At 40.8% G+C, this 12,102-nt stretch overlaps 2 protein-coding genes across 2 annotated transcripts; one reads left to right on the top strand and one right to left on the bottom strand.

Moving 5' to 3' along the window:
• The first annotated feature begins 188 nt into the window (after positions 1–188).
• Positions 189–3,926, top strand: LOC140928293 (uncharacterized). The gene is made up of 2 exons (XM_073378030.1): positions 189–844; positions 1,245–3,926. Exons 1-2 carry the CDS (start codon positions 229–231, stop codon positions 2,408–2,410), a joined length of 1,782 nt encoding a protein of 593 aa, XP_073234131.1. The 5' UTR covers positions 189–228; the 3' UTR covers positions 2,411–3,926.
• Positions 3,927–6,705: 2,779 nt separating this feature from the next.
• LOC140926824 (tetratricopeptide repeat protein 28-like) lies at positions 6,706–10,139 on the bottom strand. Its single transcript, XM_073376509.1, has one exon. It carries the CDS (start codon positions 9,564–9,566, stop codon positions 8,088–8,090), a length of 1,479 nt encoding a protein of 492 aa, XP_073232610.1. The 5' UTR covers positions 9,567–10,139; the 3' UTR covers positions 6,706–8,087.
• Positions 10,140–12,102: the final 1,963 nt, after the last annotated feature.

The following is a 12,102-nucleotide window of genomic DNA, read 5'->3' on the forward strand; positions in this document are numbered from 1 at the left end:
AGATGTTACCTAGTTGGGAAACCTCTTCACTGCTTACTCAAAAAGGTCACAGGGTCTAGAGGTCCTACTGCACCCTCAAGGCCGGTATACTAAAATTTCTCGGAAACCATTTTGTGTTTCCGAGAACCGGAAATGTCATCATTTACATATATTTATACTAAATTACAGTTTAGGACATTGTCCATAGCTCTCTGGTTTAAGGGTTGAAGTTTCAAGTAACTGGGTATAATGCTCAAAAGAGATCAGTGTTGGCGCTGTAATGCTATTTGTTCGACTCCGACTTCGAAGATCCTTTGCAGCAGATGCGGTGTAGCGTGTTATTGTAGCGATAAGTGCAAAGGCAGTGATGAGTTTCGGCATCAAGTAGATTGTCAGACGGCTGCTTTGAAGCGGAAGTGCTCTGGATGTAACCAAGAGAAGATTGGGTTGAAATCGTGTGGCGGCTGTCGTGAAGCGTGGTACTGTGATAAAGAATGTCAGAAGAAAGCTTGGCCGACGCACAAGCATCTCTGCCGACAGGTTATAGCAACGATCAGCGAATTGTCTGAACGGTTAAACGATATCTTCGATTTCAAGAAGAGCACAAACTCGCATGGGGTTGGAACTGTGTATTACTGGGGGAACACCCCTGCCACAGACGTTATCAATCTTCCCTTGAATGAGAGATGTGAATATTCCAAACCTTTGTCGGTTCTTGCCTGCGGTGTTGGAGACCCAAGAAATATTGTGCGTTCTCTGTGTGATCTTCCTGAAGCTTATAAAGAGGAAATAACCTTCACTTTAAACGACATTTGCGCCTGTACACTCGCCAGGACCGTTCTGATTCTTTATTTTCTTTATAAAGGTAAGTGATGAAGGCCGTCCCAACGACAATGTTCAGTATTCATAATTGCAGGGGGCGGTGGAGGGAGTTTGGGGGAAGCATTTTTTGTAATACCTTTATTTGCAAAATTTCATGACGTAATGCCTTTATTTTCAATATCTGTATGACCCCCTCAGTGCCCGTTAGGCAACAATAAAACTTGCCTTATAACCTCCCTTTCCGCCATACTTTCCATTTTCTAAGAGAGAATGCCCCGGAGACGAGGTTAAACCCCTGCCCCAACTATAAATAATGAAAACCCCCTTAAGGGTAAAAAGAATCCTGTCCGTACTCAGCTGAGTTTATGATGGCCTAAAGGTATGTCGATTTACCTAGAGTAGTTTTGGAGGCGTGGAAACATATCGATGTTTATTTTTCGTAGGAGGGGAAGAGGTTGCAAGTTCAGTGACACAGATTTGGTATTCTTTGCGTCTCAGCGACATGGTCTATCGGCTAGTGATTTCCATGTTGCAAGAGCTGGTCGAGGCATCCAGTCTTGAGGAACTGACAAAAGGAACGATGAAGATGAACCAGGGCCATTTTCAAAGGCTTGTTGAAGTGTGGCGCACCTGGCTTGATCTCAGTTCACGCCAAGGAGACTGGATAACAGAGGCTCGAAACAAGCGATTTACAAGTTTTGACGCACAAGAGGGAATGGATCTCTACTTGAAAGAAATTCCTAAGAAACATAAAGAATCGGCATCTGATTGGTTTGCGAACGGAATTCTTTCACCTAAGGAATCGCGGAAAGAACTGTTGCGAGAAAATTTTACACTCACCGGTTCCGATTTCCAACTTAACCGAAACAAGGGCGCCTTCTCTTACTTAATTCAGTCATCTGTCCTCCCATTTGCTGGCTGGGACTACAATGAAGTACGCCAATGGGGTCAGTCAGCGTCGCTCCTGAAAATGTATAGTGAGTATGTAAGTCACCTGCTCAAGAAATCTGCCTTGAAGCTGGCCACTGGGCGAGTCAAGTTTCACTTTCTGTTGTGTAACTGCATGGAGATTGCAAGGTTTGTTCCCCAAGGCAGCAGGTTTGACCGTGTGACAACCTCCAACATCGCAGACTTTGTTCCCTTGCCCAGCATCCTGGATACCTACAAGCCACTCTTAAACGTATGTAATCCCTTCTCGGTCATTATTACAGAGTTTTTAAATTGGTCAGTGTACACAGATGTTAAGAAAGAGCTACTTGAACGTGCTCACTTCATGCCGAAGGGTGACAGCTTTCGCCAAAAAGTTCTTGAAGATACTAAGAATCCTGCCATTGCCTACTCTAGAGCTTATCAATCTTTAGTGGAGTACCATGACCACAGTGGAAAGTTCCTCCAGTTCCTTCGCGCGGCCGTGCTGGTCTCTAAGCCCCCGGATGAGCGTAATCGCAGGAGCACGTGGAAGTCAGTGGCTAACTACAACGGGCTGGTTGCGCGTGATTTCAATCGATGCCAAAATCGAGTCTTTCCCGCCAAGTGGATGTTGAATTGCCGCCGAGTTTCGTTGCTCAATGGGTTTGAAAGAGCTGTCGAATGGATTATTCATCAATAATAAATTTAAAACAGTACTTACTTTACCTGTGTTGTTTTACCCATGACTTTTCAAGTAATGAGTGCGCTACTCATTGTGTTAACATAGTAAATCTTGAGGACAAAGAGTAACTATTTTTTGCCCTTCTTCGTAAGGCTTTCACTAATTTCGACACTTATTATCGATTTTTCTTGTTAAGAACACTTGCCCGTGGAGATCAGCAAAACTGGGCACGTGTCTTAAGACAGGTTCAGACCGGCGCCGTATGATCGAATTCAATGGAGTAAATTCATGAGAAGTACGGATACGACGTCTGAAACAATATGAAGTAGCTAATTGAGTCTGGATCGGCTCAGCTGTTCTTTACACTTGGCTCTGCGGGGAATAACGGCTGTGGACCGGCGTTGATTCAGACGCCGAAGTTCATATAAGCGGAACCAAATGTACAAATTTCCGTTAAATATGGTTTTACGCATTTTGATTTTTCTCCATTTGAATTTAGGCCACGTTCACACGAATCCAGAGATTTATGAAACCGCACAAATCGGCCTTTTGTCCACAAGAAATCACTGAATCCGCTCACCGAAACCACATCTGTTCAAGACACTCTCCAGATTAGTTTATGGCCTCATCGACACGAATATCCGGCTAAAGAATATGCGGTTTAAAAAAATCCTCGGATTCGTGTGGACAGCCGGGGCCTTAAAATAGCTGGGATAAAGACCGGCGTCTGCATCAATTCAGCCTCTCTAAGCCGTTGGATAGGTCTTTGAATTTAATTTGGCTCGTGTGAAGTGGCTGTGTTGCCAGGAGAGCTGCCTGGGTTGAGCAAGATTCTAATATTTTTGATAAGCTAAGAGCTTCCTTGTTATATTGCCTACCCAGCATAAAGATAAATAGATGGAGTGATCCTAAAGAAAAAGATAAGCATGATATTTAACTATATTTGGATATTTTTCTTGTTGAAAAAAAGAAGCGATTCTTGGCTTTTAGAGGAAGCAAATAACATGAATTCTTTACGTTTAATGCGGTGCGCTTATGCTTTACTTTCACGGAGGCGTCGTTTATTGGGTTTGTCTTTCAAAAATTAACGATATCATGACTGTATAGTAGCCTGATTATCAGGCCTTCCTAAGGGGACAGGGGAAGGCAAGTTTTAGAGGGAGGTGGAGGGGGCCGGGAAAATGTATTTCTTTCAGTTGTTGATTATATTGTTTAGTTCAGTTTTATAAACCACTCCTTGTGAATTTCACACCACTTGACGCCGACCAGTTTACTCGTAGCTGCTTTTCGCCTTTTTTCGTTTTCTTACGTATGAGGTTTATAGGTATACCTACGGTTAATTTGTACTCGTAGTTTTGCATCGCTTTTTTTAAAATGATCTGACACCGTTTACTTTGTTAATACCTTGTTAGCGCTTATGATGTATCTTAAATCTAGCTTTTCTTAGTGCTCTGTATCTGTGTTTTTCACATATATCCCTTATATTCTCAGTGATGCTTTTGCTTTAACTATCATTGGTATAAGCAGTGGCGGATCCAGACCTTCAGTAAAGGGGGGCCCGGTCATCCAGATCCTGAGATAGGGGGGGACCCGGTCAAAAAAAAAAAAAAGGCCCTTCGGACCTCAGTTTGGTCTAAAAAGAAGGGAGGAGGGGCGGGCCCCTTCCTGGACCCGCCACTGGTAAGAAACTCGATTGCTGGCGGCTCCCTCCATTTATCATTGTGTTATTTTGTCTCTTCATACAAGAGAAATATTTTCTATTCGGCTGAGCGTAGCGATAGTGAATAGAAAGTGATTTGTCTCCGCTTTTCGCGTCTCTCTTCGCCCTCAATCCCCCAGAAACGCCTGCTACCAAAAGTCATTTTTTATCTTTCGCATTTAATTTTTCACTCAGGAAAGACTTTTGGTCTACTCACAAAACTTGCACGACAAGTTTAAAACAATTCGAAAAGATAATCTTTTGGTTTGTTGATCAAAGTTAATGCCGTATAACCCACCTCTACTTGCGACGGATAAACCACAATTTATGGGTCAGGAAGGCTAGAAGCTTACGTTGCCAGTTTTCCGCCACATGCGTATCTCCCCCTTTTTTCCGTGTTTCTCTTTCGTAACCTCATAATACGATATAGGATGGTTAGGAAAGAAAGAGAGCAATTGTCTACTAAGAAATACGTTTAACAGTGACATGGATGTTTAGTCTTAGCCACAAAAATTTATTTGAATGGTCTAAAAATCTTTCCAGAATGTCTCCAAAATTTCTTCAAAAATCTTCAGTTTCACCAAATTCTCTAAAAAATCCCTTCACATCTCTAAAAATCCGGAAGTTTCCTAACTATCCCGTAAAACTCTCTTAATCTATACTAGAAGCCTATACAGGTTTGGAATTACAAAAACGGTTCCAGCGTTAAGTAGTCTTGTTTATGAAGTCAGGACAACAACAACAACAACAACAACATTGATTAACAACGTTTGATCGGAAAGTTATTCATAAACCAAAAATTTAAATGCTAGTAGCATAGTATGTCTCCCCGATTAGTTTCAGCACTTGTGCTAAGCTTGAAGTTTGAGACGTAAATAAAGTTATTATCATCATAATCACCATAGCCCATGCATTTAAAGCAAAAGAGGAAAAAGTGTGGTGTTTGGCAAATAATCTTCGTAAGAATAAAGAAATTCTGTATGTTTGAATAAATTTCAAACCTTATATTTTCAAAAATAGTGATAAATGAACAAATAATAAACAAATTCCAAACATCTCAAATTACTCAAAAGTATCATCACAATGCTGCCTAATATCATATATTTCCATGCTAGGAAATTTTTGTGTATTTCCTATTTTGCGATCTTGGAAACTAGCTTTATTATGAACACCATTCCAAGTGCAACTTTGTGCAAAATTTTGAACGCTTTTTCATATATCACAGGAACGGCTCGATAGTCTAGGCCACTTCCGAGTTCCAAAACCCCTCACTTTCAAAATGAGGCCATATGCAAAGCCTTTCTTGTGGAAATGTGTTTTATTCGCATGAGAATAACAAATCATTTTCATATCAGAGGCCCAGGGGAACTCGGAAATGACCTATTCTATAAAAATCTGATAACGTAATGTTCATATATAACTGATATGCATAATGATGTGTCAAACTTTCATTAAAATTGATTCACTGCAACACCCTTAAATCCCAAGCCTAACCTAGCCTTCAAACAGGCCAAATTCTCTGCTTTCCGATTAGCACTGTTCTGACTGTATGCTAATTTCTCAAATTAGTGCGCACTACATACCACCATGATCGATACATTTCAGAATGATTTTCTATGCATCGCTTGAATCGGGGATATCCTTTTTTACGTAAGCGCACTCGTTCGTATTCGAGCATTTGCCCTCTGGCTCCTCCCGTCACCTTATTGCTGTTTTCAACATTTGTCGCATACCTATAGTCATGGCTCTCCCAAGCAAAGATTTCAGCTAGCAAACTCTTTTTCCGTTCCGAGACTCTTCTACTGCAGTAATTTTAAAAAACGCTAAAGTAAAAAATGTTGCTTTATAATTCGAGTCAAATAATGACACTGATATATATGAATCGTGAGGGTAGTCACGTGCAAGTGGCACGCCAGAGCAAGGTGTGAAGAAAGAAAAGGAGAACTCTTCTTTTCCTCCGCCACATACGGCTTCGTCGCTCACTCGCGCGTTCGCTTGCCATTCGAAATGGAGATGATGCCAATCCATAACACTTCTTAGGGCCTGTGTACCTGGAGGTGAGGGACCCCAGGTAGGTAAGGTAACCCGCTTAGGTGGGGTGAAAAAATAACCCTCCTTTACGTGCAAGCTTACAACCCCGCCATCCCGGGGTGCACTTTTCTCTAGATTATTGAATGGTCGCTAAGCACGTAAACAGGAAAAATGCTGGCAAACCACATGTTTTGGCGATTAATGCTCTTCTATACCCAGATGCTGGTCTTGCTACAACCTTCAGTGCTATGGCTTTCTATTGTTACCGTTAATAATGATGCAAAGCCACTGTGTGCCAAAGTGTATTTTGCACGAATATGACATATCACTAATCCGACCGCGACTAGTCGGGTTACCCCACCTTGAAGCGTTTACCTGGCAAAATTTGACCCCTTTTCCCCACCCTCACCCTCTGCAGACAAGAAGTCATTTCCAGTCTAGAATAACAACAACAAGCTTTATTTGCATGACTGTAACAATGTAATACAGCATTGCAAAAGCCACTTAAATTTAATTCTTAGTTATTTAATTAATTAAAATAACTTTGAAATAAGAAAAGAGAAAAAATTCAGTCATCACTTATTTTTAACCATTCTTAAGTAAAGAGTAGTTATTTTGGAACATAGTTTGTCTCTCAATTCAAAGCAAGATGAGATGAATGAAATTTTTTTGAATAAAATAATCAGTAGAATGGCCCTTATGCATGTTTACGTCAGACTAGCAATTTTCACCACCAAGCCTCTTTTGTGAACAAAATTCTGGTCATACGTACTGTTTTGAAATTCATACATGGAAGATTTCTTAACGTTCATTGTCGGCAAAACGTGGCTTGATGCTTAACATAACATAACATAACATAAACTTTATTTATACTCGAATGTTAGAGTAGCTAACAAGCTAATATCTTCGAGGTGACTGCGTAAAATTATTCGTCTAGGGTAAACATACATAAGGGCAGTTCATTAGATTTGATTACAAGGTCTCATCTGAAAGTAGTCGTTATAGAAATGGGATTTTAGGATCTGTTTTAGAAATTGAAGATCATGTCTCTTGACGACGAGTAGCTTAAACAATTTAATAACAAATGAGTTTCATCTTTAATTTTCATACAGTTGTAGTGACTACCATAAATTTTCGTCACTAGGTATATTGTCGTATCTACGTGTTTAATCCCTTAAAGTTAGTGACTGCTAAATTTCATTACGTTTGAGGATGTCCAATACTCGCCACTTGTTCAGGTCGTGATTCCGATTGCTACAACTGCTACAACTTGTAGGAGTGGTACAAATCGCGATAGTGGGTAAAGCCTTCAGTGCATTTGTGCGATTCATACAAGTGGTGAATAAGATAAACTTCATTGAAATAATATAAGGTATTACTAAACGTTAAACCCTATCTCATTAGCGACGCTTAGAATTAAGGGATGCAGAGAGGGAGCTGTTTTCAAGTCGGTTACGACTCGTACAAGTCGTGCAACTGCTTTAAACTACATCTCATCTGGGACACAAGCATGTGTATTGTAAGACACAACTGTCCTGTTTTTTACAACTGAATATTCTTCGAGCGACAGCTAATAAACTTTTTCTCCTAACAAGAAAAAACTGTAAAAAAATTAGTTATAACCCCGGCATCAGGAGACGGTTTAAAAGTTAGTAAAAATCACTGTAACAAATAATCTCAAATGAAACCTAGAGTTGAAAAGTTATTATAACTGACAACTGTATGTGAATTATTTCATAAACAAAAAAGGAGTTGTCCATCTCAAATGCTTATCTTATTGTATTTAGGTATCAGAGACTCAGTTTAAATCTACTATGTATGACATCTTTACTGTTGCACTGAACAAATCGGCACTATGTTTATCATTTCATTGTTTCATTGACAAAAACGCAAAGTTTATCTTGTATTTGTACAGACAAACATGAGAGAGTTGGCGAAAACGACAATCGTTTTGTTTATCAATTTCTACTGTCCTTTCGATAACCTTAACTTGTGAAAATCCAACGTGACGTTGTCTCCAATAAGCATAAATGGCGCCCACTGCGACATCTCGGAGTAACCGTTTTCTCTCATCCACTTCATGGCCTGTTGAAGGGATTCACTGGCGCTTTCCCCGCGAACAAGGTTCTCGTAGAAACGACTCATGAAATCCTTTGTTGCTTCGTCTTCTATGGCCCACAGTGCCACCAACACTGAGCGGGCACCAGACCCTAAAAACGCGCGAGCAATTCCAACAACTCCCTCGGCACTGATTTGTCCTTTTGCACTGTGACAGCAGCTAAGGACCACCAGTTTGGCTTGCAGTTGAACTTTCGAAATGTCCTCCATAGTCAATAAGTAGTCTTCTTCTTGAGGTGTCCTATCAGTATCAGTGAGGGGTGGAGGGGCAAGAACAATTTCACCTCTTTCGGCATCACCGTGACAAGCGAAATGTATCAGAGACACAGAATGAATGTTTTGAAGGACCGCCTGCTTTGTGGCCTGTTTTCCAAGCAGAGGTTGAGTACCGCACAGTTTTCCAATCATCTTTGCTTCTTTCTTTGCAGAAGGCAGCCTCGATATCTGCTGAAGGTCTCCCTTGTACAACACCTCACCCACCTTAGGGTTCCCCACTATAAGCACACCAGTCTGACTATGATAGTCTGCCGGACTGTCCTGAATAAGCTTTAGAGTCGTCAAAGAGGGAACGATACGGATCCTGAAAGACTCTGATAGACACTTTCCACTTTCGTCTTCTAGCGCTGCAAATGGAACTTTGTAAAGGTAGCGATCAGGAACAATGATGATTTCTTTCTCATCAAGACAGTCGGCTACAGGAGCAATGATCATTTTGTAGACACGAGCAGGAGTACGCTCGGGTGGCTGGTTTTCATCTTCTCCAATTAGGCGTTCACACCCCTGCTCCCAGTAAACGTCTGAGGGAAGCCAGGATCGATCCTCGCACTGTTCAGGAGCTAAGCAAAGTACGTCTCTGTAAATTTCGCGACAAAGCAATTCAGCCACTCTGCAAACTGATCCAAAAACATCATTTACTTTTATTTGCCGGAAAATTAAAGAGTTGTCTGCTTTAACAACCCAAAAATTTATTAATTGTCCGTAGTATGATATGTAAAGACAAGCACAGTTGCATTCTTTCTTGACGATACTTTTAATATAATCCCATGTTGGTGCACTGACTGGAATTTCGTTTTCTACACAGTACCGAGCTGCCATTAAGTCTGTAAGGGCCCTGGCTCGCCTAAATTCTTCTGTGTAAAGAGCCTCATAAGTAAAACCAGCATCACAAAGAAATTGACTGAGCCATCGATAATTCAAACTAAAATTTTTGTCAAAATACGATATCTTGAATGTATCATGAACTTGGAGACGTCGAATAACGTCCATCTTCTCAAAACTGACAAAGGCGTTTGATTTACCCTCAGATTTGTTGCCTTCTTTAAACATAAGAACTGAAAGAAGAAGGTGACAATATGACTCGTCCGCGCTATTCCCATACTTTCTGTTCAATTCAAGGGCCTTTTCGAGGCATTCTTTAGCCTTGGCATTTTCTTCAAGCAAATGAAAGGTATGTCCTAGCCCGATATAGCTCCTGGCTTTTATTTCCCTGTCGCCAATTTTCTCTGCGATTGCAAGTGCTTTTTCGCAATGTTCTTTAGCCTTGACATGTTCGCCAAAAACATTAAAGATTTCTCCTAAGTCTGCATAGCATTTGGCTTTTACTTCCCTGTCGCCAATTTTCTCTGCGATTGCAATTGCTTTTTCCAAATGTTCTTTAGCCCTGACGTATTCACCGAGAAACGTAAAGATTGTTCCTAGAATTTCATAGCATCTGGCTTCTGTTTCCCTGTCGTCAATTTTCACTGCGTTTGCAAGTGCTTTTTCGTAATGTTCTTTAGCCTTGACACGTTCGCCAGCAGTAAGAAAGTTTTTTCCTAAGTCTGCATAGCATCTGGCTTCTGTTTCCTTGTCGCCAATTTTCTCTGCGAGTGCAATTGCTTTTTCGTAATGTTCTTTAGCCCTGACGTATTCACCGAGAGACTGAAAGATACTTGCTAAGTGTCCATAGCATTTGGCTTCTCTTTCCCTGTAGCCAATTTTCTCTGCGATTGCAATTGCTTTTTCGTAATGTTCTTTAGCCCTGACGTATTCACCGAGAGACTGAAAGATACTTCCTAAGTGTGCATAGTATTTGGTTTCTGTTTCCCTGTCGCCAATTTTCTCTGCGATCGCAATTGCTTTTTCGTAATGTTCTTTAGCCCTGACGTATTCACCGAGAGACTGAAAGATACTTCCCAAGTCTGCATAGCATTTGGCTTCTGTTTCCCTGTCGCCAATTTTCTCTGCGATTGCAGTTGCTTTTTCGCAATGTTCTTTAGCCTTGACATATTTACACCGTGAAATAAAAAGCCTTCCTAGGTGCTCATGGAATTTGGCTTCTGTTTCCCTGTCGCCAGCTTTCTCTACGATTGCAAGTGATTTTTCACAATATTCTTCAACCTTGTCATATTCGCCAAGATCAAAAAACATCCTTCTTAGGTTTCCATAGCATTTGGCTTTTGTTTCCCTGTCGCCAATTTTATCTGCGATTGCAATTGCTGTTTCGTAATGTTCTTTAGCCTTGACGTATTCACCGAGAGACTCAAAGATACTTCCTGTGTGTGCATAGCATTTGGCTTCTGTTTCCCTGTCGCCAATTTTCTCTGCGATTGCAATTGCTTTTTCGTAATGTTCTTTAGCCTTGACGTATTCACCGAGAGACTCAAAGATAATTCCTAAGTGTGCATAGCATTTGGCTTCTGTTTCCCTGTCGCCAATTTTCTCTGCGATTGCAATTGCTTTTTCGTAATGTTCTTTAGCCCTGACATATTCACCGAGAGACTGAAAGATACTTCCTAAGTGTGCATAGCATTTGGCTTCTGTTTCCCTGTCGCCAATTTTCTCTGCGATTGCAATTGCTTTTTCGCAATGTTCTTTAGCCTTCACATATTTACCAAGTGAAGTAAAGATCTGTCCTAGGTGTTCACGGCATTCGGCTTCTTTTTCCCTGTCACCAGTTTTCTCTGCGATTTCAATTATTTTTTCGGAATATTCTGCACACTTGTCATATTCGCCAAGATTAAGAAACATCATTACTAGGTTTCCATAGCATTTGGCTTCTGTTTTCCTGTCGCCAATTTTATCTGCGATTGCAAGTGCTTTTTCGTTATATTTTTTAGCCCTGACGTATTCTCTGAGAGACTCAAAGATACTTCCTAAGTCCGCATAGCATTTGGCTTCTGTTTCCCTGTCGCCAATTTTCTCTGCGATTGCAATTGCTTTTTCGCAATGTTCTTTAGCCCTGACGTATTCACCGAGAGACTCAAAGAAGTATCCTAGGTTTCCATAGCATCTGGCTTCTGTTGTTCTGTCACCAATTTTCTCTGCGATTGCAAGTGCTTTTTTGTAATGTTCTTTAACCTTGACATGTTCGCCAAGAAGATGAAAGTTTGTTCCTAAGTCTGCATAGCATCTGGCTTCTGTTTCCTTGTCGCCAATTTTCTCTGCGAGTGCAATTGCTTTTTCGTAATGTTCTTTAGCCCTGACGTATTCACCGAGAGAATGAAAGATACTTCCTAAGTGTGCATAGCATTTGGTTTCTGTTTCCCTGTCGCCAATTTTCTCTGCGATTGCAATTGCTTTTTCGTAATGTTCTTTAGCCCTGACGTATTCACCGAGAGACTCAAAGATACTTTCTAAGTCTGCATAGCATTTGGCTTCTGTTTCCCTGTCGCCAATTTTCTCTGCGACTGCAATTGCTTTTTCGTAATGTCCTTTAGCCTTGACATATTCACCAAGAGAATTAAAGATATTTCCTAGTTTTCCATAGCTTGTGGCTTCTATTTCCCCGTCGCCAATTTTCTCTGCGATGTGTATTGCTTTTAAGTAAAGGCCTTCTGCTTCACTGTATTTACGTTGACTTTTGTATAATTGTGCCAGTGTA

Source organism: Porites lutea, chromosome 2 (genome assembly GCF_958299795.1).
Source record: "Porites lutea chromosome 2, jaPorLute2.1, whole genome shotgun sequence".
Taxonomy (NCBI): Eukaryota; Metazoa; Cnidaria; class Anthozoa; order Scleractinia; family Poritidae; genus Porites; species Porites lutea.